At 40.1% G+C, this 25,554-nt stretch overlaps 1 protein-coding gene across 7 annotated transcripts in view; it reads left to right on the top strand.

The window, feature by feature from the left end:
- rbfox3a (RNA binding fox-1 homolog 3a) overlaps nt 1-25,554 on the top strand; it is a 367,190-nt gene that overhangs the window by 98,869 nt on the left and 242,767 nt on the right. For all 7 annotated transcript variants that reach the window (XM_047359874.1, XM_047359873.1, XM_047359868.1 and 4 more), the window contains one exon: nt 2,116-2,208. In XM_047359874.1, the coding sequence (XP_047215830.1) occupies nt 2,187-2,208 (22 nt within the window). In that variant the 5' untranslated portion in view covers nt 2,116-2,186. Of the gene's footprint in view, nt 1-2,115; nt 2,209-25,554 lie in introns of those variants that run through there.

Here is a 25,554-nt window from a genome sequence, read left to right as displayed (position 1 = left end):
CTCCTCTGTACCTTCATTTCTAACGCTCCTCTCAGACTCTCAGATATTGGTATTAACTGGCTCAAATATCTCTTTTGGCAAGATACGAAGAGCTATGTTTTTTTCCATTTTTTTTCTAACAAGTAACCAACCAGTGTTTGTATTTTCCTCCCACTCTGGTGTTCACACAACTTGAAGTGAAAATACCCTTTTAAGTCTGCTAGTCAATATGCTGTTTCTAATATATTATTTACTGCCTATGGGCTGTATATCAGAATGCGCTCAACAACTGTTTCGGTTTTGCAGTCATAATCATGTAGAGGAAAATCACAGAGCCAGATGTCTGGCCCTTGTTTTATAGCATTTATGTTTTCCTCTGAGTTGATGTAAAATTCATCCTTCTCTGTTTTATTTATTCCCCTGTTTTCACTGACTCAACAATTAGTCAATTCCCAATCAACAAGAGAAAAGAAATTGCTTTTAATTACTTTTGATAAATGACAAATTGTGTTGGCATGGCTCCTTGCGAATGCTTAATCAGGCGCTGGGCGGGGTAGGGAGGCGGGAACCAGGAGCAGGGATTTCTGCTGGGATGAAATCAATGTGCTCTCTCTGCGGTTCACCGGCTGGGCTGCTGGGCAACAGCCAACCTGAGGCCTGCGAAGATACACCAGTCAGCAAAAAAGCACTGGTTTTATGGGAACAGTCACAAACTGAGGCAAAAACATGCTATAACACTCAGATATATGCGCTTTCTATAAGGGCACTGTTCCCGGCATTCATGGATTGTAATGTCTGCTCTCAAGATAAAGTACAAACACAGTAGATTCAATGCATTTTTAGACGGAGTTACTCCAGTTACAAATGCTCTTACGTAAAGACAAGAAAAGCACTTTAAATGTGTTGCAAATTAAATAATAGCTGCTGAGATCTCTAAATTCAGAGAAACATGTCAGCTGAGCTTAAGGAATACAGCAGAAGTACTCCGATAAACAACGAGGCTCTCAGGGGTAAACTGGATATGAGAACTCCCCAAAGACAACATACCCCTCGTCTGCATTTCTCCACCTTGTATTTGTGCTGCAGAAAGGAAGTGTTGCATAATGACATGAATGCTCTTAGGTTCATCAATTAAAATCAAGTTTACGATGGTTCAAATCAAAGATATCAGGCTCTGCAACAGTAGTTCTCACCTGTCTTTAACTCAGAGTTTATTCTCTAGGCTTTGTGGGATTATTTTACTTCATTTACTGCTCCTTACATAAAAAAAATTAAGTTTGCACCAACAGTTAATTCATCACATGTGAAAACAGTGTAGCTAAATCTAGGGAATGTGTGGAAAAGTGTTTTAACCGTTGCTTACTCACTTGTTAGATTGTAGGGGCTGCAAAATTCCTAAACCCTTAAACTAAGGAAATATTTTTTAAATTTGAGCAGATCCTGCAAAACCTATTTTGTGAAAGTTCTCAATAGTGAATCTTTTTTCTTGTTACATCTGCTATCAGTAGTAATCTGGACAAAGTATAAAAATGTTTTAACCCATTCTATATCATTCGCTGCATTTAATGGTCCTACAGGGGACCACCCATATGTTTTAAAACGCTGTCTTGCCTCTCAATAATTTCTCAATAGGTCAAATTATTTAGGTTTTGTTAATGGGGCAGCCATAATGAATTAATGCATGGAAAAAGAACCTATATATAAGTATATAGTGATTCAAGGTGTCATGCTATTTGCTGGTGTTGATCCAGTGTGTTTTATCAAATTCAAATTCAGAGCAGGAAGTTTTAGAACTACCAGCCCACAGTGCCAACTTTACCAATACCTGCTTTAATCCCCATGGTATCACCAGCCAACTGTCCTGATCCAAACCGTCCAGAGTTTATGGTTTATTATCAAATGGAAAATGAGAGAAACCAGACAAAAAATGAAGATGAGCTGAAGCCCACTATTAAGGCAACCTGGGCTTCCTGAACACCTCACCAGAACCAAAGGCGGATCACCCCCATGTCATATCGTGTGTGCATATGTGCTGTTTTAACAAACAGGCTGTTTATGTCATATGCAGATATGAGGTACCTGTTTTGATTAATTTATTATTAGTTATTATTGATTCTTCTCTTTCCCTTTTTGCAGGTTCTTCAGCACCTGTGGCAGCAGCAGCGAGTCAAGTGACCCCGCTCCAGGCCCACCGGCTTCACCTGTACATGGAGACCCCCAGCTGGGCAGGTCAGACTCAGAGAACGTGTTCCTGTTCAGCAATCCATGCAGTTTCGATGAAAAACATGCAGAAAAACACCCACATTCAGGCATGATGTTTAAAAAAAGAGTTTTTGGTATTAAAGCTACATATTTTCTGATGCACAATCAGCTAATACAACGAGGTGTATGGGTTTAAAAAACAATATATCTTGACATATATCTATATATCTAGATGTATATAAAATCTAATCTGTTCTGCAGTTTTGAAGTATATTGAAACTAATGAAAATGTCAAGAATAAACCTGACATCTAAAGAATAATGAGATTTCTGTGATAGTCAAACTATACATTTATTTCACATTATATGAGCGCAGACGCATTGTGTGGACAAATTTTAGACTTTAATATTGGTTTAAGCAACAACAAAATTGTTCCTGTTTCAGCAACCAAACACAAGGAGGTAATAACTATTAGGACGAGATCGTGCTAAAGTTGCATCTGTACTGATGTAGGGACCTTTCAGTTTGGTGAATCAAACAGGTTTTACTGGGTTTGCAAAAGAAAAAAAGAAAAACGTTTTAATGTCTTCTTTTTCCTTCGCTTTCTCTGTCCTTCAGCCTTTTAAGGCTTTAAAAATTTTAGAGCAGCTAGACTCAGTCAGGCATAAAAGACAGATGTCAGTGTTGTGCAGCTTATATAGATGTAATTTATCTGTAGCTTCTCTTCTCAACAATAATGAGTCGGAACATTGAAATCACTGTGGACATGCTGCTGAAATCACTGTGGACAAGTGTTAGTGCTTTTTGTGTTTTCTGTTAACAACCTCCACTTTGGACCAGACACTAACTCCTTAAAACTAAACGATTACTTGCATCCATACAGTTTTTATCCCTTCAGATCTCCTGTGTTCAAACTTTTCTAACCTTTTTAACTGTTTTCTAGCATTTATTCTTCAGTTGCAAACAATTTTAGGAGAAAAAACACAGTCCTTGGGGCTCCAGTAAGTAATTTGGAGAAAGGCGAAAATGTTTCCTGCCTGGAGTGAACTGGGTGTGAACAGCAGTAAAAATGCTCTGAGCCGACCTCACATGGGTCACTGGAATGATGTGCATTGTAACAAACATGTTGTTTTATTTGAGCTTGAATCATAAAAGCTGGTAGAATTATTTATAAATCCCACATAAAAATTCAGATGTTGTTCAAATAAACGTATAATGTAGCACTTCTGTTTCACAGATTTATAAAAGACAAATAAAAGTGATATGTGGAGAAGTAGCATGTCCTACTGGAGAAACATGAATTTTATATGAATGCTATAGTCTCAGACTTCAGCAGAAAGTAAATACAGACAGCATGTAAACTGCTGTTGTGTTTAGCTGCGCTGGGACCAGCGGTACATCTGGTGCATCGCATGTGGTTTCTACATGTGATGAAGTGCACAGCTTTGCTTTTTTAAAGAAGCTGAAAGCACAAAATGGTCGAGTTAAAATAAACTGTTCATGTTTAATGCCCTCTTTAATAATACATGCTTATCTATAATTTTAGATAAAGCAATTAAGGCATTCTTTACACATCTTTATGAGGATCATGGTAAAAAAAAAAAAAAGGGCATCCTATTCTACATCCAGGCTTTCACATATCAGGACATGATAAAAACAAATCCAGTCTTTAACAGGTTCTAAAGCTGTTAAATTGAACCTCAAGCATACACAAACACAGAGATTCTCAACTGCCATTATTTATCAAACAGAGATGAAGGCACAATGAAAAAGCTGTGAAAAAATCAGTACTCTTGCTGCCTCCACAGAATGTAGGAGGGGATGTATCATCCGGGTGCTTCCGATCAAAAGCACCCGGATGATCAAGTCTAAACACCTCTATGAAAGCCAGAGGGTTTGTCAGTTCTCATCTCAGGAACCTTTACAATGCCAGGGTGGCAAAGCATAAGCAATGACCTTAAAGAAGAAACTGTTGCTGCTCATCAATCTGGAGAGGATTATATGGCCAACGTCGCATTTCTACATAGAGAAAGATTATTCATAAATGAAAAACATACCAGAAACCTGTAAATATTCACCCCCATTCAATAAATAATAAGGTGAATCAGTTGTGTTTGAGTTTTGAATAATTTTAGAACCTAGTAAATGCCAGATCTTTTTAAATATGTCCTGACATACAAAACCCTTTAATTTAAATAGACTTTTTTAGCTTGGCTGTATGTGATGAAGATGAGTGCATTAACCCCAGATTGCCACAATTATAATTACAGCAGTTTGCTTTGTTGTATGGGTGTAATTCATTCATCCATGTCAGCTTATGTATGGAGGTTTTTGGTTCTAAAGCTTCATACAGTACAGACCAAATGTTTGGACACACCTTCTCATTCAAAGAGTTTTCCTTATTTTCATGACTATGAATATTGTAGCTTCACACTGAAGGCATCAAAACTATGAATTAACACGTGGAACAAAAAAGTGTGAAACAACTGAAAATATGTCTTATATTCTAGGTTCTTCAAAGTAGCCACCTTTTGCTTTGATTACTGCTCCTCACACTCTTGGCATTCTGTTGATGAGCTTCAAGAGGTAGTCACCTGAAATGGTTTTCACTTCACAGGTGTGCCCTGTCAGGTTTAATAAGTGGGATTTCAAGCCTTATAAATGGGGTTGTGACCATCAGTTGTGTTGTACAGGAGGTGGATACAGTACACAGCTGATAGTCCTACTGAATAGACTGTTAGAATTTGTATTATGGCAAGAAAAAAGCAGATAAGTAAAGAAAAACGAGTGGCCATCATGACTTTAAGAAATGAAGGTCAGTCAGTCCGAACAATTGGGAAAACTTTGAAAGTGTCCCCAAGTGCAGTCGCAAAAACCATCAAGCGCTACAAAGAAACTGGCTCACATGAGGACCGCCCCAGAAAAGGAAGACCAAGAGTCACCTCTGCTGCGGACGATAAGTTCATCCGAGTCACCAGCCTCAGAAATCGCAGGTTAACAGCAGCTCAGATTAGAGAACAGGTCAATGCCACACAGAGTTCTAGCAGCAGACACATCTCTAGAACAACTGTTAAGAGGAGACTGTGTGAATCAGGCCTTCATGGTAAAATAGCTGCTAGGAAACCACTGCTGAGGACAAGCAACAAGCAGAAGAGACTTGTTTGTGCTAAAGAACACAAGGAATGGACATTAGACCAGTGGAAATCTGTGCTTTGGTCTGATGAGTCCAAGTTTGAGATCTTTGGTTCCAACCACGGTGTCTTTGTGCGGCGCAGAAGAGGTGAACAGATGGACTCTACATGCCTGGTTCCCACCATGAAGCATGGAGGAGGAGATGTGATGGTGTGGGGGTGCTTTGCTGGTGACACTGTTGGGGATTTATTCAAAATTGAAGGCATACTGAACCAGCATGGCTACCACAGCATCTTACAGCGGCATGCTATTCCATCCGGTTTGCGTTTAGTTGGACCATCATTTATTTTTCAACAGGACAATGACCCCAAACACACCTCCAGGCTGTGTAAGGGCTATTTGACCAAGAAGGAGAGTGATGGGGTGCTGCGCCAGATGACCTGGCCTCCACAGTCACCGGACCTGAACCCAATCGAGATGGTTTGGGGTGAGTTGGACCGCAGAGTGAAGGCAAAAGGGCCAACAAGTGCTAAGCATCTCTGGGAACTCCTTCAAGACTGTTGGAAAACCATTTCAGGTGACGACCTCTTGAAGCTCATCAACAGAATACCAAGAGTGTGTGGAGCAGTAATCAAAGCAAAAGGTGGCTACTTTGAAGAACCTAGAATATAAGACATATTTTCAGTTGTTTCACACTTTTTTGTTCAGTATATAATTCCACATGTGTTGTTTTGATGCCTTCAGTGTGAAGCTACAATATTCATAGTCATGAAAATAAGGACAACTCTTAGAATGAGAAGGTGTGTCCAAACTTTTGGTCTGTACTGTATATCATCACATATCTTCGTTGTTTGTCCTTTTTCTCACCTGGCCTTCTTTAAAGAAGCCAATCACTGCAGACTCCCAGTTAACGACTTCACACCCTTTGGAAGTGGAAGCACTCTCAGTGTGATAAAGTCTGCATGTATGCACGCCTTAATCTCCCCCATCCGACCATATTGTGCTAATGTGTGCTGGTTAAGTAGTGCAAGACTAGAAAAAGACTCTTATCCATATGCCTGAGAGTCGGGGTGTCGGCGTGATCTCTCCCCAGATGGAGCCCTCTGCCTCCCCACCCATCCTCAGCGGAGCCATAGAGCAGGTGGCAATGAGGATCAATGGACCTCCACCATTACCTCCTCTCCACTTCATGTCTCCAGCGCCGTCTCCAGGGGGGGCCCGTGGGGCGTGTGTCGTGTTTCGCTGCAGCATGCCAGGAGAAATAGGGACGTTTTCCATTAGTCTAATTGCTCGGTTATAGTTCTATATTATTGCCTTGATCAACACTTTGCCTTGATAATGATGGACCTCCCATGACCTCCATGTATGGCTGGTGGGTGTTATGTCTCCCCCGTCGACGCCCATTGAGACTGCGGTGGGTGTAGGCGGACAGATCGGACTTTACACTGAGGAGAAAACAGAAGGATGAACAACCAAAGGAAGGAAAAAGAGATGGCGCTCATCAAACATTTTTATTCCTGAGTTTAATAAAATAACCTCAGCGATTTTATACTCTCATCTGAAGTTCTGCTGCATGTTCAGTTGCCTCACCCAAAGCAAAGTAGGCTGATTTGCAATAATTAGCGGCTGTGTAGCCAATGGTTAAAAATGTTTGAATAATCATGATGTAATAAAAATGGTTGGAAAGAGTTTTTCACACAGTTTAGGCCTTCTCAACCAGCTCATGGACTCGCTAAGTGATAATTACTTTCTGCAAACACACACTACAGTGCCCCCTCTTACACTGACTTTGTTTATGAAAAAATTAGGGAGTGCTATGCACATTTTAGGGTAATATGATTCAGTATTATTCCCAGATCTTAGCACCCGGAGTACAGTGGAAGGTTTGCCCCTCCATCACCGATTACACGAGACGTCTTCCATCAGTGAGTAGATGAGGTGAGGAGTATAATGAATTCATTTACCCTCCAACACTGCCTTTCTTCCTTCTGTTTATTATATTCCATTTGCATACGAATCGGAAAATTCAAAAAGCTCCGCGATGGACTAATCGGCGCGGAATATTTCACTGCGGACCTGTAGCTCTCCCTACAGGTCAGCACATAAAAGCTGTTTCCTGTTTGTGGATTTTCTTTCAAACACCAAAACTGGTTCTGATTACCTCGCCTCTTATTCCATGGAAGGGGAAAATCCTTGGCCGTGATTCCTTGGTTGCTTTTTACATTTTTTTTACAGGTGTGGGTATTGATCTTTTGCCTTTGCTGCAGGGGAGTGTGTTCACTTAAAAGGCTCACTGATGTAGCAGAGCTTATTAAACAAATAGGCCGGAGAACAAGGCCGCAGTCGCTTTGAATCATGAAGGAGGCTGCCTGTCTTAAAGCACCACTAAATCAAATATGAAACGCTCTGCTAACAAGGTGTGTAATCTATTCCTAATCAGATCATATTTTATGAAACAAGGATAAGCTTGAACTTAAGTAAGAGAGAAAGATGTAGATTCAGAGGCAGGGTGGGGTGGGGTTGTATTTTGAAATTGATTGTGACGGCCAGGGACCATGACTTGATTTTACATGCATGGCTTTATAATGAAGCCATGCCAAATGGTCAGTAATGGTTAACTTTAGGGGGAGCCGGAGCCTTGCTGTAATGGGAGGCTAATTCAGGGCCCCTGCCGCCTTGACAGGCTGCAGAGCACAGCTGGAATATGGAGAAGGATGGAAGTTAGAGGCTCTGGGGCTGCAGTAAAGGTCTGTATTTGTCTGCAAATTGCCAGTTTGCCTGAGGATATAACAGGGTCAAGTGTAGCGAAGCATATTTTGTGTTCACAGAGACTGTAGCAGATATAAATACAATCTAGAAACACAGTCAGACAGAGAGCCAAGCTAACTCCCTCAAATCAAGTGTTGCACGGGAGTGACTTCATGTTGTCATTGCAATTCAAGCCATGATCCTTTTTATATATATCTTTATGCTGTCTGGGTTCATAGGCGAGTGTTTTCAATCTCATTTTTTTCCCCTTCTTGTGACATAAATTGTTTCAGATCCGGTGACACTAAGCTTAGTTATGAATTCATGAATAGAAACATACACTCCAAAGACCCCAGGTTGTGCTACTGGTCACAGAAAGTAATGGAGACAAGCACCTTTAATGACTATAAATAAAAGATCAGATACAGATTTAATTAGTGTTTTATACTGTAGTGGACAGCAGTTATTTTTATATTGACACAAGGGGAAACATTAGGAACATGATGCCACTCTTCCCTCTAGTCAGCATCCCGGTTTCTCTCTAAAAGTAGAATGAAAGCACAACTTAAATTTGTTGAATCTGAGCAAACCATATTATTTGTAGAGCAGGAGATGTGCACTTATTAGTCCATGGGTCCACCATGAACTGTTAATTATACAAACTTTTAACACTGTAAAATATTTCCTCAAACTCTTTGTTGTTTTTTGTTTTAGTTCTGGCAGCTGGCCTTAGAGGGCACCCTAGTAGATTATCTTCCTTCATCTCACCCTATTCTTAGCATCTGTATTGGTTTTGATATGGCCAGTATGGCTTTCTGTCCAGGACAGGACACCAAGGTGGGAAAGAAAACAAACAGCTGCACACCAAACAATTACCAGTCATGGGGGGGGGTGGATGCCCCCTGTGGGGTACAAACTGTAAGTAAATATAGCTGTCAACAATGGTGGCTTATTTATGGCTGTTTAAATATGCATCATTCATAGACATTTCCATACTCAAAATTGGGGCATGAAAAACACTGAAGAAAATACATTTTCCTTTTAGTATTATTCTTAGTGTCAACGACTAAAAATACATCAATACAAACAATTTATTTTAATAAAACCTTTTTCATTATAGTAGAACAAGCTGTTTGTTCTGTAGGGCTGACCTACCTTACTATTATTATACATTTGAGCAACAGTTGGCAGATTGTCTGTGTTTATGTAACTTTTTTAAGCTTAGCCTGTTTAAGTGTTTTATGATGTGAGCTAAAACAACTATATCCATGTTTCATGTATAAGTAATATGAAAGGCACTCTGCCTGTCTGGCTATTTATTTTACAAGTCCTGACTTTTATCTGTTATGACATGGCAAAAGAAAAAGTCTGGAAGCCTGAAGGATTGTCCACGCTTGGAAAACACGAAACCTAATTAAATAATCTCCTTACTGAATATCCCAATAAGGAATATCTATATATATCATCTATATATAGATAGATAGATAGATAGATAGATAGATAGATAGATAGATAGATAGATAGATAGATAGATAGATAGATAGATAGATAGATAGATAGATAGATAGATAGATAGATAGATAGATAGATAGATAGATAGATAGATAGATAGATAGATAGATAGATCTGAGCCTCCATGAATAATCCTAGAGAAAGGCCACCATAAATTCAGACCTGTCCGTAATCCTTGCATTTAAAAATAATTGCCGCTGTATGTTGTATAATCGTTCCAGCCTGGAAAAAGAATAGCTCAAATTATTTGATAAAAGCCACAGATGAATGACATGTATGAGTGACATAATCTTCACTGAATTTGGTTTTATTGGAGTTTAAAGACAAATGTTGCCTAAAGTGGCACCTAGTGGCAAACCTGCAGATTACAACGCCGATATTTTTCAAGTTTAGTTGGAAACTAAATTTGAAAAACACGAGGGATGTTTTATATTCCTCCACATATCCAGGAGCACTAGGTGTCAAAACACATTGCCAAAAACAAATGCTTAATTTGTTTTATTTAAATGTAAAGATCAGTTGTTCCCATACATGTAAGAAAGAAAATAACATAAATAACATCCCTCTTCTCTTTCCTAATAGATATGTATGAATAACATTAGAGAAATCAATGTCTTCAGCACATAAATAAACATTTCTACACAAAAGATTGAAGATAATAATGCAAATTAAAACAGTTAGTTTTTAATGGTGCTCTGGTGAAGACTACAACTTCACATTGTTTAGTCCTGATAATGTTTCCTGGGTCTCTGCTGCCAGCACAGGGTTGATGAGGGGGAAACAGGGGGGTGGGTGGGGGAGCGGAGGGAGAGAGGAGGAAGGATGCCTGCGTCTTTAAAAGGTAGATGGAGTGAGGGAGCGGGGCGGACGGGTAGCTGGCAGGATTGTGCTGACGGCAGGGCTTTGGTTCAGAGCATGCCCATTAGAGGGAGCCATAAATCCTGGGCTCTCTGGGCCGGGCTGTGTCAGCAGTCCACTGAATGAATTGATTTTAAACGCCATTGGAAGAAAAAAAGAGAGCGCAAGAGAGAGAGAGGGAGAAATGGGAGGGAGAGTGACTATTTAATTCACCCTCCGCCAGAAGCCCACAACCCGTTCCACCCCGCTTCTCAATTCAGGACTGTCGCTGAAAAGGGGGAGGAGAGAAGTCTAGAAACACTGAAACTGTCACCAACAACAAGCCCACGGCTATACGGCCCCCACACATTTGATTTAAACAGGACAGAAGCACACAAACCAAATACATAATCTCAAATTCCATACAGCATTTGTTCTTCCACCCCTCTAATTTTTCCTCTCAGCCCTCTCTTTTTTATATCTCCACAAGAGAAATGAGACATATCGTAAAGAAGAGAGGGGGAGGGGGAGCCGCAGCTGCATTTGAAATTCAAATGTGTTGGATTTTGAAATTGATGTATGTGTTTATTCATTTACGAGCAGCATCCATGTGTGCATGCATTTATATATTATCAGCAGCAATGAAACGCTGCAGAGAGGGCTTGTTGCCCATCTTTCTCCTCCATGTGCCCCCTTGTCTTTTGTCTCCTCCTCAAAGCTGCAGTTGCTGTTTTTTTGGGGTTTTTTTCTGTGTTGCGAGAAATATGTCTGCAAACACAAGCCTGTAAATTGTACACAAGGACCGACATCGCCATGTCATCCCTTCTTATAAACACATTTACCATGCATGCAAACTTTCATTTTGTCACACTTCCTTCCTAGACCTGTTGAAATGTCATCAGACATGATATTGGTGGAGCTGGGCAATATACAGACAGGTGTCACAAGACTCTGCAAGCCTGCAGTGCAATGTGGAAGTGAGAGGCCGTGGCAGCTGCAATCAATGGTATTATTTTAATTAATATGCAAAACTCCTCTGACATAATAATCACTTTAAAGTTGACCATTTTCCACCTAAATTAAGGGCTATTGTTGATTATTAAACACAAGTAATAAATTCGGATTGTAAGTTGTCAAGAATTTATTACTCTTCCTCTGCCTGATTACTCCAGAGGAAGAGGCACACCTAAGTTAATCAGGCTTTGCATGCACACATTGTTTCACTGTTTGTTGCAATCGCTGGGAGAAAAACTCAGCAACAAACTGGCAGCAAAAAGGTAACAGCTATTTTTTTAGATCCAATTAAATGAAATTCATCCTCTCACTTTGGGTGGTCTGATCCTGTTCTGAACTTTGCTTCACTTTATTCTTTTTTAATTGAGAATCAGCTTCCAGTTGCAGAACCACTGAGTGGGATGTGTCCTCCTCAAACAGCATGAAGTAAAGTTGTTGAGATGCTTTTAAATAGAGATTTTTGTTAAATAGGGTTCAGTTCTTGGTACCCAAATCCTAACATTTCACATTGCAATATTTTTCATTATGTACTAACGACTGTTTTGCAGAACACATTGAAACATATGTCAAAACATTGCCCTATGTGAGTAAACTCAGACTTTGGTGTCCTTATCTTGTTAAACCTACATGACGATGATGAAGGGATCGTAAAGCTCAGACACTAACGTGATCTGATTGCCTGTGTTGTTGTGGGGTTTCTTTTTAAAAAGAATTAAAAATAGTTATTTTTCCTCAGGCATTGGCTGTCATTATAGCCAAGTAAGTTTGCCAGAGTTGGGGACTCGTGTCTGAGACTCAATTCAGACCAGAGGTGTAGGACTCGAGTGTCATAAACAATCTTCCTTATTCAGTTAGCTGGTAAGTGCATATCATTTGAACAAATGGTGAATATTGTTCCCTCTGAGTTGATTTAGTGTACACAAAGACTGGTTGTCATGGTTATAGTACTGTAATGTTTCTTGACGTACTTGCCAGTAAAATGAGTTAATGGCAGGTCTTTGTATCATTACAAAGACCCCGTTATGTTTATTCAGAAGTTATATATTATTTCACTATAATGTGCATAACTCTTTATTTTGTAATTTATCACAAACCTCGAAACCTGTGTGTTCGACATAACGGCAAAGCTTTTAAATGCAGATTTAATACATGGTTTACTTATATGCAAATCTCCTGACAAAGAGTATGGAAAAGAAAAGCATCTAAATCATATTTAACATGAAGTGGACCATTTGGGGGATAATGTGTTAACTACATCATTACAAAGATGGAATGTTTCTCAAGATCAAAGCACTTCCTGTTTGATTCAGTCAACTAGTTTTAACCCAGTTTTATTCTTCATGTGTTAAATGAGGCCTAGGAATAAAGATTTAAATTAATAACCAACAACAATTCCATGTTGTAGACCGACTAGAAGACATCTATCTGATGTAAGATGGGTAATTCATTGACTAGTCCTTAAACTCTTGACCTGGACGAGCCTAAAGATTTGAGACTTGATTTTGACTTACCCCTCAAAGACTTGAGACCTTACTTGGACGTTCCCCTCAGAATCTGAAAGTGCCTGACACCCTTTTCTCACAAATGAAGAAATTGAAAGAAAACATCTTAAAATTGAAACAAATTGGGCTGTAACTGACATTGTATTAGGATTAAAGATGTGATAAAAGACAATTGTGACACAAAATAGGAATATTTCATTGTTGAAATTTGTAAGTCTAAAGAAAAGAAACCTCTGAATTCACGAGAGAAATCAAGGCAGAGGTCAGGATTTCTTGGAGACGAAGGAGAATGTTGAAAGCAGAGTCTAAAGCCACGAAAAGATCACCAGAGAAAAGGTTGTTGCTGCTGTTGCTAAACGGATCAAGGCTCAGCAGCTAAGAATATTTCCTTGTTGTCTATGTACATTTAGATATTGGCAGTTATTGTTAATAATTTCAAATGTGAAATAGTATTATTATTATTATTATTATAAGATAAATTACCCTAGCATACGATATATTTAAATGTTTCTCCAAAGATTCTAGTATAAAGTGTAAAAAAATGACACCACGTAGTGTCTTGAAATGTTAAATCATCCATTGTGTCTGCTGCTACTGCTCCATGCTGCTCCGCTTCGCTTCTGGTTGTTTCACTGATAGGTGGCGCTATTGGCTCTGCTGGCATCTCCAACACATCTGATGACAGCTGAATTTCTTCTCCTGACTCTGCTGCATCTCTCTCTCATAGTGACTGAAATATATCTAAAGAAACACCCGATTCTTTATTACTGTGTTGCTGGCCATTGCAGCCTCGCTCTGTTTAAGTGCCGGGGTTCCCCTTTCACATCATATAACAGCATAACAGAGCCGCAAAGGAATAGTGTGGAAATGCCTTTTGAGTAAAATTTATGACCATAAGTCTTAACAACTGTTCTTTTCAGTGGCATGATTTTACTTTTTAAATATTTTATCATTGTTTCCTTTCCATAAATGTAATTAGATTTATCATAATGTCCCTGGCACTTTAAGAATTGATTTTGACCTGACTTGAATTTGATGTGAAAGATCTTACTTGGACTTGCCCCTCAAAGACTTAGAATTTAACTTGGATTTGGAGAAAAAGTTTGGACACAGCCCCCAAAAGACTTGAGACTTGATTTAGACTTTGGTCAAAAGGGTCTTGAGACTTGGCTTGGAGTTGCCCTGCAGAGATTTGAGACTTGACCTGGCCTTACGATAAACTGACTTGCAAGCATCTCTGATGTGTACCAAGAACAGAGCAGACTTCTGACCAACACATTGTTATAAAAACCCATTCCGACATTAGTGCATGGGTCCGGTTCTAGCAGGATAGGCTGCCGCTTGGCTCCTGTCCCTCCTACTCCTGGATCTAGTTTTAATTAAAGATGGACCTGTCGGTCGTGGCAGATGGCCGCTCACACTGAGCCCGGTTCTGGTTCTGTTGGAGGTTTCTTCCTGTTAAAAGGGAGTTTTTCCTCTCCACTGTCGCTACATGCATGCTCAGTATGAGGGATTGCTGCAAAGTCAACGCCAGTGACTGTCCACTGTCTCTACATGCTCATCCAGGAGGAGTGAATGCTGCAAGTCACTGACTGGATGCAATCTGCTGGGTTTCCTTAGATAGAAAAACGTTTTATCCAATTTGAATAAATAACTGAATCTGACTGCACTGTTCAATGGTTAGGAATAATTGGAATGTATGAACCTAACTTTTGTGAAGTGCCTTGAGACGACATGTGTTGTGAATTGGTGCTATATAAATAAACTGAATGGAATTGAATTGAATTGAATTGAATTACAGGCTCATCCTATGTTGTACCATTCCACATGAAAACCACAAGTTGATAATTGCAGTGGTATTTATCGAAGACCAAATGACCCATTAACCCGATCCGGTAAAATCCACCATGATTTTAAGAAACATTAAAGTGAAACCCCCTAAAATATATTTATTTTATTTTTTAATTAAGTATTAATTTCTGACACAATCTAAGGAAAATCAAAACAAAGTACATCTACTTCAGATTCAATTACAATGTTATATATTTTGTATGTATTTGTGTTTTAGGGGTGTACTTAATTTGTCACATACTTTTAAACTTTGGCTTTTTTATGAATAATGACAGAAGAATCGATTTGCTGTACATTTAAGATTAGATTTAAAAACTTTTCAAACTTGTTAAAATGATAGAGGGTGTACTTTCTTTTCACCATGACTCTGATATTTTTTTTTCTCAGCATAAATCACTCAGAGAGAGAGAACACAGCAATCACTACTGACTTAATAAAGCAACAAACCAGAAAATCATAACAATATCATCCCAGTCAGCGTTTGGTGAGGGCAGAAATATTCGGTTTTCACACTTTTCGTAGAAAAAGAAAATTCCTAATGAACTTCAGAACATCAGTGCAGAGATGTTGCTATATAGTTTGTATTTTAGAGGTTGTTCTGTCTCTGACTGGATGACATTAGAAAACACTCAGGATATCACAGCTGTGAGGTAGCACACCACCCTTCAATAGAACGCAAACCAAACGTCTCATCGTCAACGAGAAACTGGTCCCAGATCAGCCAAAAATAAGATGCAGTTCTTCTACTTGTGAATTGGTGAAAAGTAAGGTCAGTGCAAGTAAATCGCCTGCTCATTAGCTCATTACCACACCTGCTTGTCATCAGCCAGTCAATACAACGTCTGATCACTAGTCAACACTAGTAGCCAAGATAAACCCAAATAAAGCATATCTAATCATAAATAAAGTGATAAATAGCTTTTCTTGAATTTATTTTTGGTTAAATTATTGAAGCTTACATTACTCTTGGTTCATGTGGAGGAGTTTAAGTATCTCGGGGTCTTGTTCACGAGTGAGGGAAGAATGGAGCGGAAGATCGACAGACGGATCGGTGCGGCTGCTGCAGTAAAGGGTCGCTGTGCCGGTCCGTTGTGGTGAAGAGAGAGCTGAGCCGAAAAGCGAAGCTCTCGATTTACCGGTCGGTCTACGTTCCTACCTTCACCTATGGCCATGAACTTTGGGTCATGACCGAAAGAACGAGATCCCGGATACAAGCGGCTGAAATGAGCTTCCTCCGTAGGGTGGCCGGGCACTCCCTTAGAGATAGGGTGAGGAGCTCGGCCATCCGGGAGGATGCCTCCTGGACGCCTTCCTCGGGTGGTGTTCCAGGCACGTCCCACCGGGAGGACGCCCATGGGACGACCCAGGACACGCTGGAGGGACTATGTCTCTCGGCTGGCCCGGGAACGCCTTGGGCTCCCCCCGGAGGAGCTGGAGGAGGAGTCTGGGGAGAGGGACGTCTGGGTGTCTCTGCTGAGTCTGCTGCCCCCGCGAGCCGGTCCCGGATAAAGCGGAAGACGACGAACCGAACGAACATTATTCTCTTTTTTTTTTTTTTGGCCCTTATAAATGGCCTCTTTTAGTGAAAAGATCCCTGGACATGTTCCCCTTTAAAGAAGGTCCAGGCAAGAATCCTAAAGCTTACTCCTTGTCATCAAACAGTAATTGTAGCTTCATGTCTCCTGATGTTAATCTGAGCAGAGTTCAGGTCAAAGTCAGGCAAAAATCTGTTGATTCTGTCTCAATTTTTCAGTCCTATCGAAGTGTTTTAGGTTGTTTTAAACAGGTGGAGCAGAGCCAGGCTGACAAGCTGCAAACACCAAGACAGATGTGGGCTTTTTGCCTTCAGTGACCAACTGAATGTCATGCAGTTTGGTTTCAGTTGCTGACCGTTATCAAATGAGCTTTAGGTAACCACTGTTGTTGGTTAGTTTGGACATTCTGAGTCATGAAACCGAACAGAACAGTTTCTTTTATGAATAGCTTCTGTTAACACCTGTCGGTCAAATCCCAAGTTGTTGGAGGGGTTGGTTGTGTTTGTGATGGTGGGAATGGGAGAGGGGAGGTTCTGGAGCAGGGTGGCGTCCTCCCCGGCTCATTATGCTGTTTAAAGAGCCGGCGCCTCGGAATCACCTGCCCACCTCCATGCTTCAAAGCAGCTCAGCCACCAGGGATCATACATCAACTTCTCCATCAGTCCCCCTGGCTTCACTTTTTCTCTATTCTGGCTGCCGACACACATGAGTCTCACATGCAACCCACACGGAGAATGTGGGAAACAGATAGCTTTGCTTGCTGAATACTGATGTCATGCCGGCTACAACAGCAATGATGAATTAATCACAAACGCAGGCTTGTGTTGTAATATATGTGATCATGAAGTTAATTAAATTCTTCTTGTGGTCTTGGAGCATCAGAAGCCCACTGTGGAGCCCCAACATTCCTAACATATAGCTTCTATATGTAAAAACACCACTTGCTCACGCCTAATTACCCACAGGCTAAGGAGGACCCGCTGTGTATTACTATAAAGATTGGGAGGATATTTCACTCTGAAAAATGGTGAAGCACACAGGACTAAGGGTTTGATTACAAGGAGTGGGGCACACAGCCTCTACATCTTCCTTCCCTCATTTCAATTATGGCTGACTGGAGGCGCGGTGCTGCCACCGTCCTCAAATAAAACTAAAATATGATAAAGCTGAAATATCAGGCCTGGGACTGCTGCAAGCCTGGAGCCATGTAAGGCGCTGATACTCTGCACGTAATTACTACATTTGCCAATATTTTTTTGACGGGGTGGGGGGTTCATTGTGGATATGAATGAAAAAAGATGGGGGAGGGGAGGCGGGAGGAGCGTTGATGACACATGATAAAAAGCACATTTCATTTTGCCTTCCCCATGGATAACTGGAGAGATGGCTGCAAAGAGCCGGCTAGCTCTCCTCTGTGTAAAGGTGTGGGATAACTCTGTTATTTTTACATTCTGAGATCATTACTCGTAAAGATGCATGAGTGAGAAGATCCACTGTTGTAATGGCGGATGGCAAATGAGGAGACACAAAAAAGAGCATATCGGTTCTTGTCATCCTAGTTTCAAAAGCAGCTTTGTGGTTTTACATCTCAAAAAATATTTACTTTTTTTCTTTAAATGAAGGAAAGAGACACAAACACAGCAGAGCGTGCTCTTTATTCAGCTCGTGTTTGGCCTTTTAAACGGCGGCCTTGGTGACCCGCTACAGATGGGGGGTGATGTGCAACATGGCTGCTTTCTCACCATGACGCCCCCAACAAGGTGGATCTCCTCTGGAGCCCGCGTTCCGCCGTGGCCTTGGCGGTCCGGCAGCCTTTCACGTCAGTGTTATTAACAGTCTGGGATGCTCGCCACGTCACCAGTGCCACTCGGGGGTCAACGCTTCGCAGATTCCGGCTTTGTGAGGAAATCCCAGCCAGCCTGCTGCACAGCCTCATGATACAGCAGCTGCATTACAATGCAAATGTATTACAGATGATATAAAATGGTTGTAATTTATTTTAGTACATTTCTTCTCTTCTATTATTTGTTGTGGGAATAGACCAGCACTGTTTGTGGAGCTGCAGTTTACAACATAAACCTTTAACAATTAATTTTAGCAAAAGCTCATATTTATGATTCATGTTATTTGGTAGCTGACATGATGGTACTCTGTAGAGCCATGTTTATTCTTTTTATAAATCTTCTGTTAAAGCAGTGAAAAGTAAAAACTCCAGTGTGTTAGTAGTTTGCAGGAGTTTGTTCTAACATTTAACAGAAAGCTTCTTCTTGAACATTTTTGGAACAGAATTGAAAACATTCAACTTATTTTACCTTTCAGGAGAATATTAGTATGGATTTTTAGTTAAAAGTAAGTGATGCATGCTCATCAAATGAGAACGAGAACTGAAGTTTCCTCTTGGCAAGGTTTACTGCACTCTCTATTTTTATTTTATGATATTTCTATTTTCTCTGGATGTTGAAGTTCCTTTTCAAAGTGAAGGAGGAAATGTTTTGCAGAGAGAAGAGCTTCTGCAGCAAAATCCAGAACGATTCCAATCTCTCCCCTTCCCTCACCCCCGTCATCCCACCCTTCCCCCTTTACTTGTCACAGTGTGGGGGATTCAATCAAAAGCCTGACCTATGACCTGTTCTCCAAGAAACAAACAGCCAGCAGAGTCTCCCAAGACCAAAGCCATCAGAGGAGGGCAGCTTGTGTGTGAGCCAAATCGTGGCGCCTCTCTGAAAGCCTCCATCATACAAAAATTGTGAGTTGTCGCAGTGGAGAGTGACTAGCATGGTGGTACATTGATACATTGATGCAGTGAGCTCCTTGGACAGTGCAGTAAAAATGCTGAGGTTGAAATTAAGCTGTTATCTCTCGCATGTATCACCAGGGAGGCGAGGAGCAGCGGAGCAGAGCCAGTAGCCTGTTTGCTTTACTGTTATTGCCTCAGTGTGTCCATCCTCATCTGACTCGCCTCATGTTCCGACATTTTAAATGCAACACTGCGTTTGTTCACCTTTCATGTTTAGAAATAATCTCTACTGCTGTAGAAAGGCCCTGCATGAAGAAGGTTTGAAAAATATTTATCATATGCATACATCACTTTAGGTTCTTACACACACCAGTACTGACTTTAATTTTCTGACATAATTTAAACATTTTTTTTAAATACTCATACAAAATTCTGTTTTTATAAAAACAGGATAGAAGCAACTATTCAAACCTTTACCAGGTTCTCGTATTATTTATATTAAAATTTAAATGTATTTAAAAAGGGGGCAGACACAGGCACATTAATAAATAAATATACAAGCTAAATGCAAATGTAACTAAGTTAGACAACAGGGTGGTTTTCACTGGTAGTCCCCATCCCTAAAGGAAAAGTAAATCTGACTTGAAGTCTGTTAAAAAGCACATAAGATTCTTGGCAGTCATTATTCAATAAACAGAGTTATTAAAAACAGAACTTGAATTAACTTGTTGTGTCGTCATGTCTAAAAGCAGACGTTTTGTCAGTTTGCTGCGTTTGGAGTTGACAAGTGTGGGCTAACAGAATGCCAAGGTAGAAAGACATCAGCAATGACCTTAGAGCAGCAACTGTTATTGCCCATCTATCTGGGAAGGTTATAAGTCCGTTTGTAAACTAAAGTCCATCATTCTACAAACAGAGAGTTTATTCTCAGGTGGAAAACATATAAGACAGCTGCCAGTCTTACCAGGAGCAGACGTCCCAGGAAATTCATCCCAAGCACAGACTGTGCAATGTTCAGAGAAATGGTATAACCCAAGAGCTCCATCTCAGACCTCAATAGGCAGCTTAAAGGTTGAAGTTCATGACAGAGAAATTAGGAACAAAGACTCGACCGGTATGATTTGTTTGGAATAAAGAGAATGTTGTAGGAAAACCTGGGCTGGAACAAGGTCCTTCAACACGTAACAGAAAAGTAGAGACATTTGGCCATAATAAGCAGCACCAGATCAGTAGAAACACCTCATACCTGCCGTCAAGCACATTGGTAGAGTGCTGATGATTCAGGCTTATTATGCAGCCACAGGACCTGGATGCCTTGCAGTCATTGAGTCAACCACGTGTTCCTCTGTATACCAAAATATTCCAAAGTCAAATAGGAAGCCATCTCTCAAACAGCTCAAGCTGGGCCCAAACTGGGTCATTAACAGGACAATGATCCCAAACACAGCAGCAGATCTACGACGGAAATCCTTAGGAAAGAATAAGGGTGTTGTTACACAGGGATACGCAAAGTTTACAGCTCAGCCTGAAATGCTGTGACAAGAGCTTCAAGGAGCTGAGCAGTTATGAATGTCTGCAATCCTCAATGAAATGAAGGAGCAACGGAAAGCAGAATGGACCAAAATTCGTCCTCATGTGAGAGTGATGAAGTCAGAAGAATTTTGCTGCTGAAAGCTGTTCAGTCATAGAGTGTACTTAGTGTTTCCCACACACAGCTTTGCAATCCTGTTTTCATCTCTAATCATCGATAACGTGGAATATGTTTTTACTCTGTAGGTCAGATAAAAAAAAACTGATAGCGACCAGATTAGTTTCATTACACCATGATCCTAAAACCAGAGAATTAAGAGGGTGTGCTTTCTTTTTTCATGAATGGAAAAAACAGCCTTGTGTTGTGAATTATGTAGCTTAATTATGGAATATTATCTGCTAAATAGGACTCAGGTTTATAATTAGCCGTTCAGAGTTTTTGTCCCCATTTTTAGCCAAAGCATTAGGTTATTATTCTGTTTTAATTCACTGTTTCGTAAACAGTGTCTGCTTGGGATTTGAATTATATTTTAATCTATATTACATCAGCTAAAGGAATCGGTACTTAAATTGTACATACTGTGGTAAAATATGCAGGTACTTGTTGAATCACTGTTAATGTTACGACCCAGCTCAGCCAGGGAAAACGGGGAAGTAACATTAAACCAAGTGTAATGGGTTTTCACAAGAACAGATTTATAGTTTCGTCTTTTAAGTTTTGAACAAAAGGTGGGTACCAGTATAGGTACTAAATACTGTTGCAAAGTACAGCTTCTAAGCAAAACACGGTCCAACAATAAAACCAACAATTAAGTTAAAACAATGGAGGTTTAGGGAGTGTTTAATTAAATCTATATGTAACAAATGTACATAACTTAGAATAATAAAGCTTTCAAACTCAAATGCTGCAAGTCACCACAACATAAAAGAGCAAATTCTAGGCCAGCCAATCTATGGAACTCCATAACTGGATCTGCACAGCTTTATGCAACCAAAATAACCAAAGACCATAATTATTTCCATATCAGTTCATGTTTTAGCAAATGGCAAAGAGGAAAAAGCAAATGCACATTTTAATATTTAGATAAATATTTATTTTCCTAATCAAAGTTTCTGCATGTTTGAAATACCACTTTAGTTCATAATAATGTATTTAGCACATCTTGGGTAAATGATGGTAAAATGATATTAGTGACTAAAAGCAATGGGAGAACCTCAGCTTAAATCTCCAGAGGTATCTTCTGCTAATGTTGACGTGTTCAGCTTTAATTTTATTTCTCAGCTGATTTATAACTGACACAAACCAAACGTCCACTATTAGTGAAATCTTCTTTGCATCACCAGCTGCAACATAATCCCAAAGCATGATAGATCCATTCTTGTGCTTAATCATTGAAAATGTGTTTGTCCACAAATTAAGCACCTTTCTTTACCTTGTGAACTTACCTCTGCTTATTAAGGCCCAAAACCATTTTACTAAATCATAACATGAGACCAATCTAAAGGAAGAAAAACAAAATGGCTTTAGTGTTTTTCAGGGAAATGGAGGTCATTACGAACAGACCACATAAGAATGATTCTAACATAAACTTCTATGAACTTTTATTAACTGCCTTTATATGAAAATATGCAATATCTTCTATATTTAAGGTCGAGATTACACAATTTACTTACTACTAATCCTACAACCTATCAAAATCAATCTATGATTAATAGTTTCTTATTTATTGACGGATGTTTTTTAACGAATTGAAGAAGCAAGAAAACTTTCAGTGGTCGAAGATTTCTGTGGGATTAACACTAAAATGAGGACTTTATTGATAGGAAATCAAGAAAAATAGAATAGGAATGACAAACAACGTAAGCAAGAATTACATTTGTTATTAATCACACTAATATGTACTTACTGAAATAAACACAACCAATTCAAATAAGAAAGGCAAGTCTAATTTTACTCTATAAACTACTACTGCTAAAAGGGTGACGTTTTATGACGAGGGAACATCATTAAAGCTGATTTAAAGGGCTAACATTTCACGTTTTCTAAGAAGTCTGAACCTGGGTTCACACTGAGCGATTCTTGTCAGTCTTAGCCAGAATCTTTTATTGCAACAGAACCATTAAGGGAAAATCTCTGGTTGAATCTGCTTGAATTTGCTGCAGCAGAATTACAGCAGAGTTTTCCTGGGTTTACGAAAATTAATTTTACAGCCTAATTTTAAACCTAATCTCTGTTTTAACCTGGAAGGGGAACAAGAACCATCTCGTCCCATCAGCTTTATGCACCAGAACCACCACTAAAGATTCCAAAGCGCTGAGCACTTTACAGCAGTCCAAATGGACTTCTCTGCTTACACTCCTGCTTCTCAGCTGGGCTGATGGGGAAAATCTTGGTGGCTGTTGTTTCAGCTAGATGGTCACTCAGAGTGAAAAGCTGCGGTTCTGGCTTAGGTCGTAGAATGTCTCAGTGGGTTTTCATATCGCATTTGGAACTGGGTTGGATATGAAGGTAATTGTACCTACAGAAAGTGACTAGGTGATGTGGAACAGATATCCAAAACATGAAGAAAACACTGAAAACTGTAGCAGGAGCTTTATATAAAATAATTTATTTCACATTAGGCTTCCAATAATAATAAAAGGATTACTTTTATTTTTTTAGACCAAAAATGTCATTCAATCATTTCATTTAGCTGGATAAAAGATTCGTTCAACATTTAGCAAACTGACCAATATTTAAAGTTGGACTATTTTTAGACTTCTGAATTAGCATTAGCAGTCCTGTTGAGCAGAGTCTGGGATGTCATCTGCTTGGAAAAAGAGTTGATTTTGCTTAGATTAAAAGGTCTGGCAGGATGTTTCGGGTTGACCTGAAGTAAAACGGTTATTGTTGCAGAGAGTCGAATCTGAGGTGTTGGTGTATTAATTTATTTAATTGTAAAACCGTAAGAGCTGGCATACTGCAGATATTTTTGGCAACTGCTTCTTTTGATTGTGGATTTTTAACTCCTTCTTCCACAATTTTTGGAATATTTTGTTGATTCAAACAAATTCCGCATTTTTGTAGAGAGACATGCTTCCTCTGAACAGCGGTAGAGCACTGTGATTTCTAATGTTTAATACCTCTGCCACCAACATGAGCCACAAGCTGTTGATGGCCTCATTTATTTACAAACCTGGTAAACAAATGAATCACAATTATTTTGACAATGCCATATTAATCTTCAAAACAACACACATTGTACCTTTAAATATCTCTTTAAATGCATGCCATCATAAAGGAGGCAGTGAGTAATTCAACACATGGTGTGAAAATCAACAGATTGCTCTTTAAAAATGAAGCGGCGACGCCATCCTTCAAACTCTGGACCCCACTGACCTCAGCTTTCCTCACAACATGGAGGACATTATGTTTCCTGGATCCCAAAGTAAGTTTGCTAGTTAGAAAGTCTGGAAGCTCGTATGTCATATTTGTCCCCCTCCAGTGCGGTGAGTGAGGGGAACCCAGGTGGAGGTTCTGGTTCTGTCACATCCAAGTGACGCCCCCATGAGTAATCTGGTGCATGATAAACAGAGGGTCGAGGTGTCACAGGAACACCTCGGCGCCTGGCACAAGGGTAATTACTCTTCCTGCGTGGGTGCAACTCAAAATTTTTGAACCTTTTCTTTCTCCAATCATACTTGATGGATTGAGTGGAAGAAGGCGATCATCTGGTTCTTAGCAGGCTCACTGAGCGTGGTAGGCCTCTGTTGATTAATGATATCTGTTGCAAGTCACCAAAAGCGGAAATTAAGTATTTTTGTTTAAATGTAACATTTGTCTCCTTTGCTGGTGTTGAGAAAGGCATTTGTCAAAATCCTCAGGCTTTGGCGAAAGGTGGATTTCCTCTGGGAGCACGCGGGGAATTACTCCCTACTTTCACATTAATGGCATTCAGTGTTCCTATTTTACACCTTGAATCCACTTTTCACCCTTTCACCTTTTCAATGGATTTTGAATATGTAATCATTCCTTTTTTAAAACCTGCCACTTTGGGATTAAACATGTTGTAGATCTCCCCCCTGTTAGATCAGGAATGACCTTGGCTGAGACAAAGGAAGTGATTCCTGATGGCATCTCTGTGGGCGGTGGACACATGGGAGAAGTTCTGGTGGTTTCACCGGTTGAGTTGGGTTACCGTTTGTGCTGAAGGCGAAGCTTTGCCGTGCTGGAACAGAACAGACTCCGGCTTCTAGGGAGACTAATGGTTACAGGGCCTGGCCACCGTCCAGTGCTGCCCCAGCCTCTGCCTCTCCCGTCGCTGGGATATCATTACTTCCAATGTGTTACATCAGACTCGCTTGGTCAGGCTCTGAAACAGTCAATACTCCACAATTTAGAAAATCAGCCAAGTTTGCAGAAACAAAGAGGCAATATCGGAAATAAAGACGGATATATAATCTGACGCCAGGCATTTTTTTCATGCTCGGTGGGTTATTTATTGTCCGGAAGGTGGGGACCAGGAAGGGGTAGAGGGGAAAGAGGGAGGGAGCGAGGGATGTGTCAGAGGTTAGAGAAGGTGGTCAAATGGCCCAAATAAACGTGCAAATCACAGTGCCCAACCACTGACCCTCCCCATCTCATACAAGCAGCTTCTACTTTTTCCATCAATGGAAATCTAATTGCTTGAAAAGCGATCAATGGAAACTAAATTGGTTTTGTGTGGAAGCGCGCGTGGAATAAGCTCTGAGCTGTTTTAATGTGTGTTGGTTTTGCATCTTAAATCACAGTAATATTTGGAGCAGTCCCCTGCGCTCCAGAAGGGGCAAACTTTTGTAGTGTCAAGACACCAGGGAGGAGGCACTCAATCAAGCTCCTAATAAAAATCACAGGCTTAATTGTTTTTCCAAACTCATAAATCGTCCGGCTTAATGGGTTAATATTGAGACTTATACCAGGATGGTGAGGTGCTTGTTTCAAAGTGGCCGGGAGCTC

This window comes from Girardinichthys multiradiatus, chromosome Y, assembly GCF_021462225.1.
Source record: "Girardinichthys multiradiatus isolate DD_20200921_A chromosome Y, DD_fGirMul_XY1, whole genome shotgun sequence".
In the NCBI taxonomy this organism is placed as follows: Eukaryota; Metazoa; Chordata; class Actinopteri; order Cyprinodontiformes; family Goodeidae; genus Girardinichthys; species Girardinichthys multiradiatus.
Note: the sequence above shows the minus strand (reverse complement) of the source record. Positions and strands in the feature narration are given on the sequence as shown.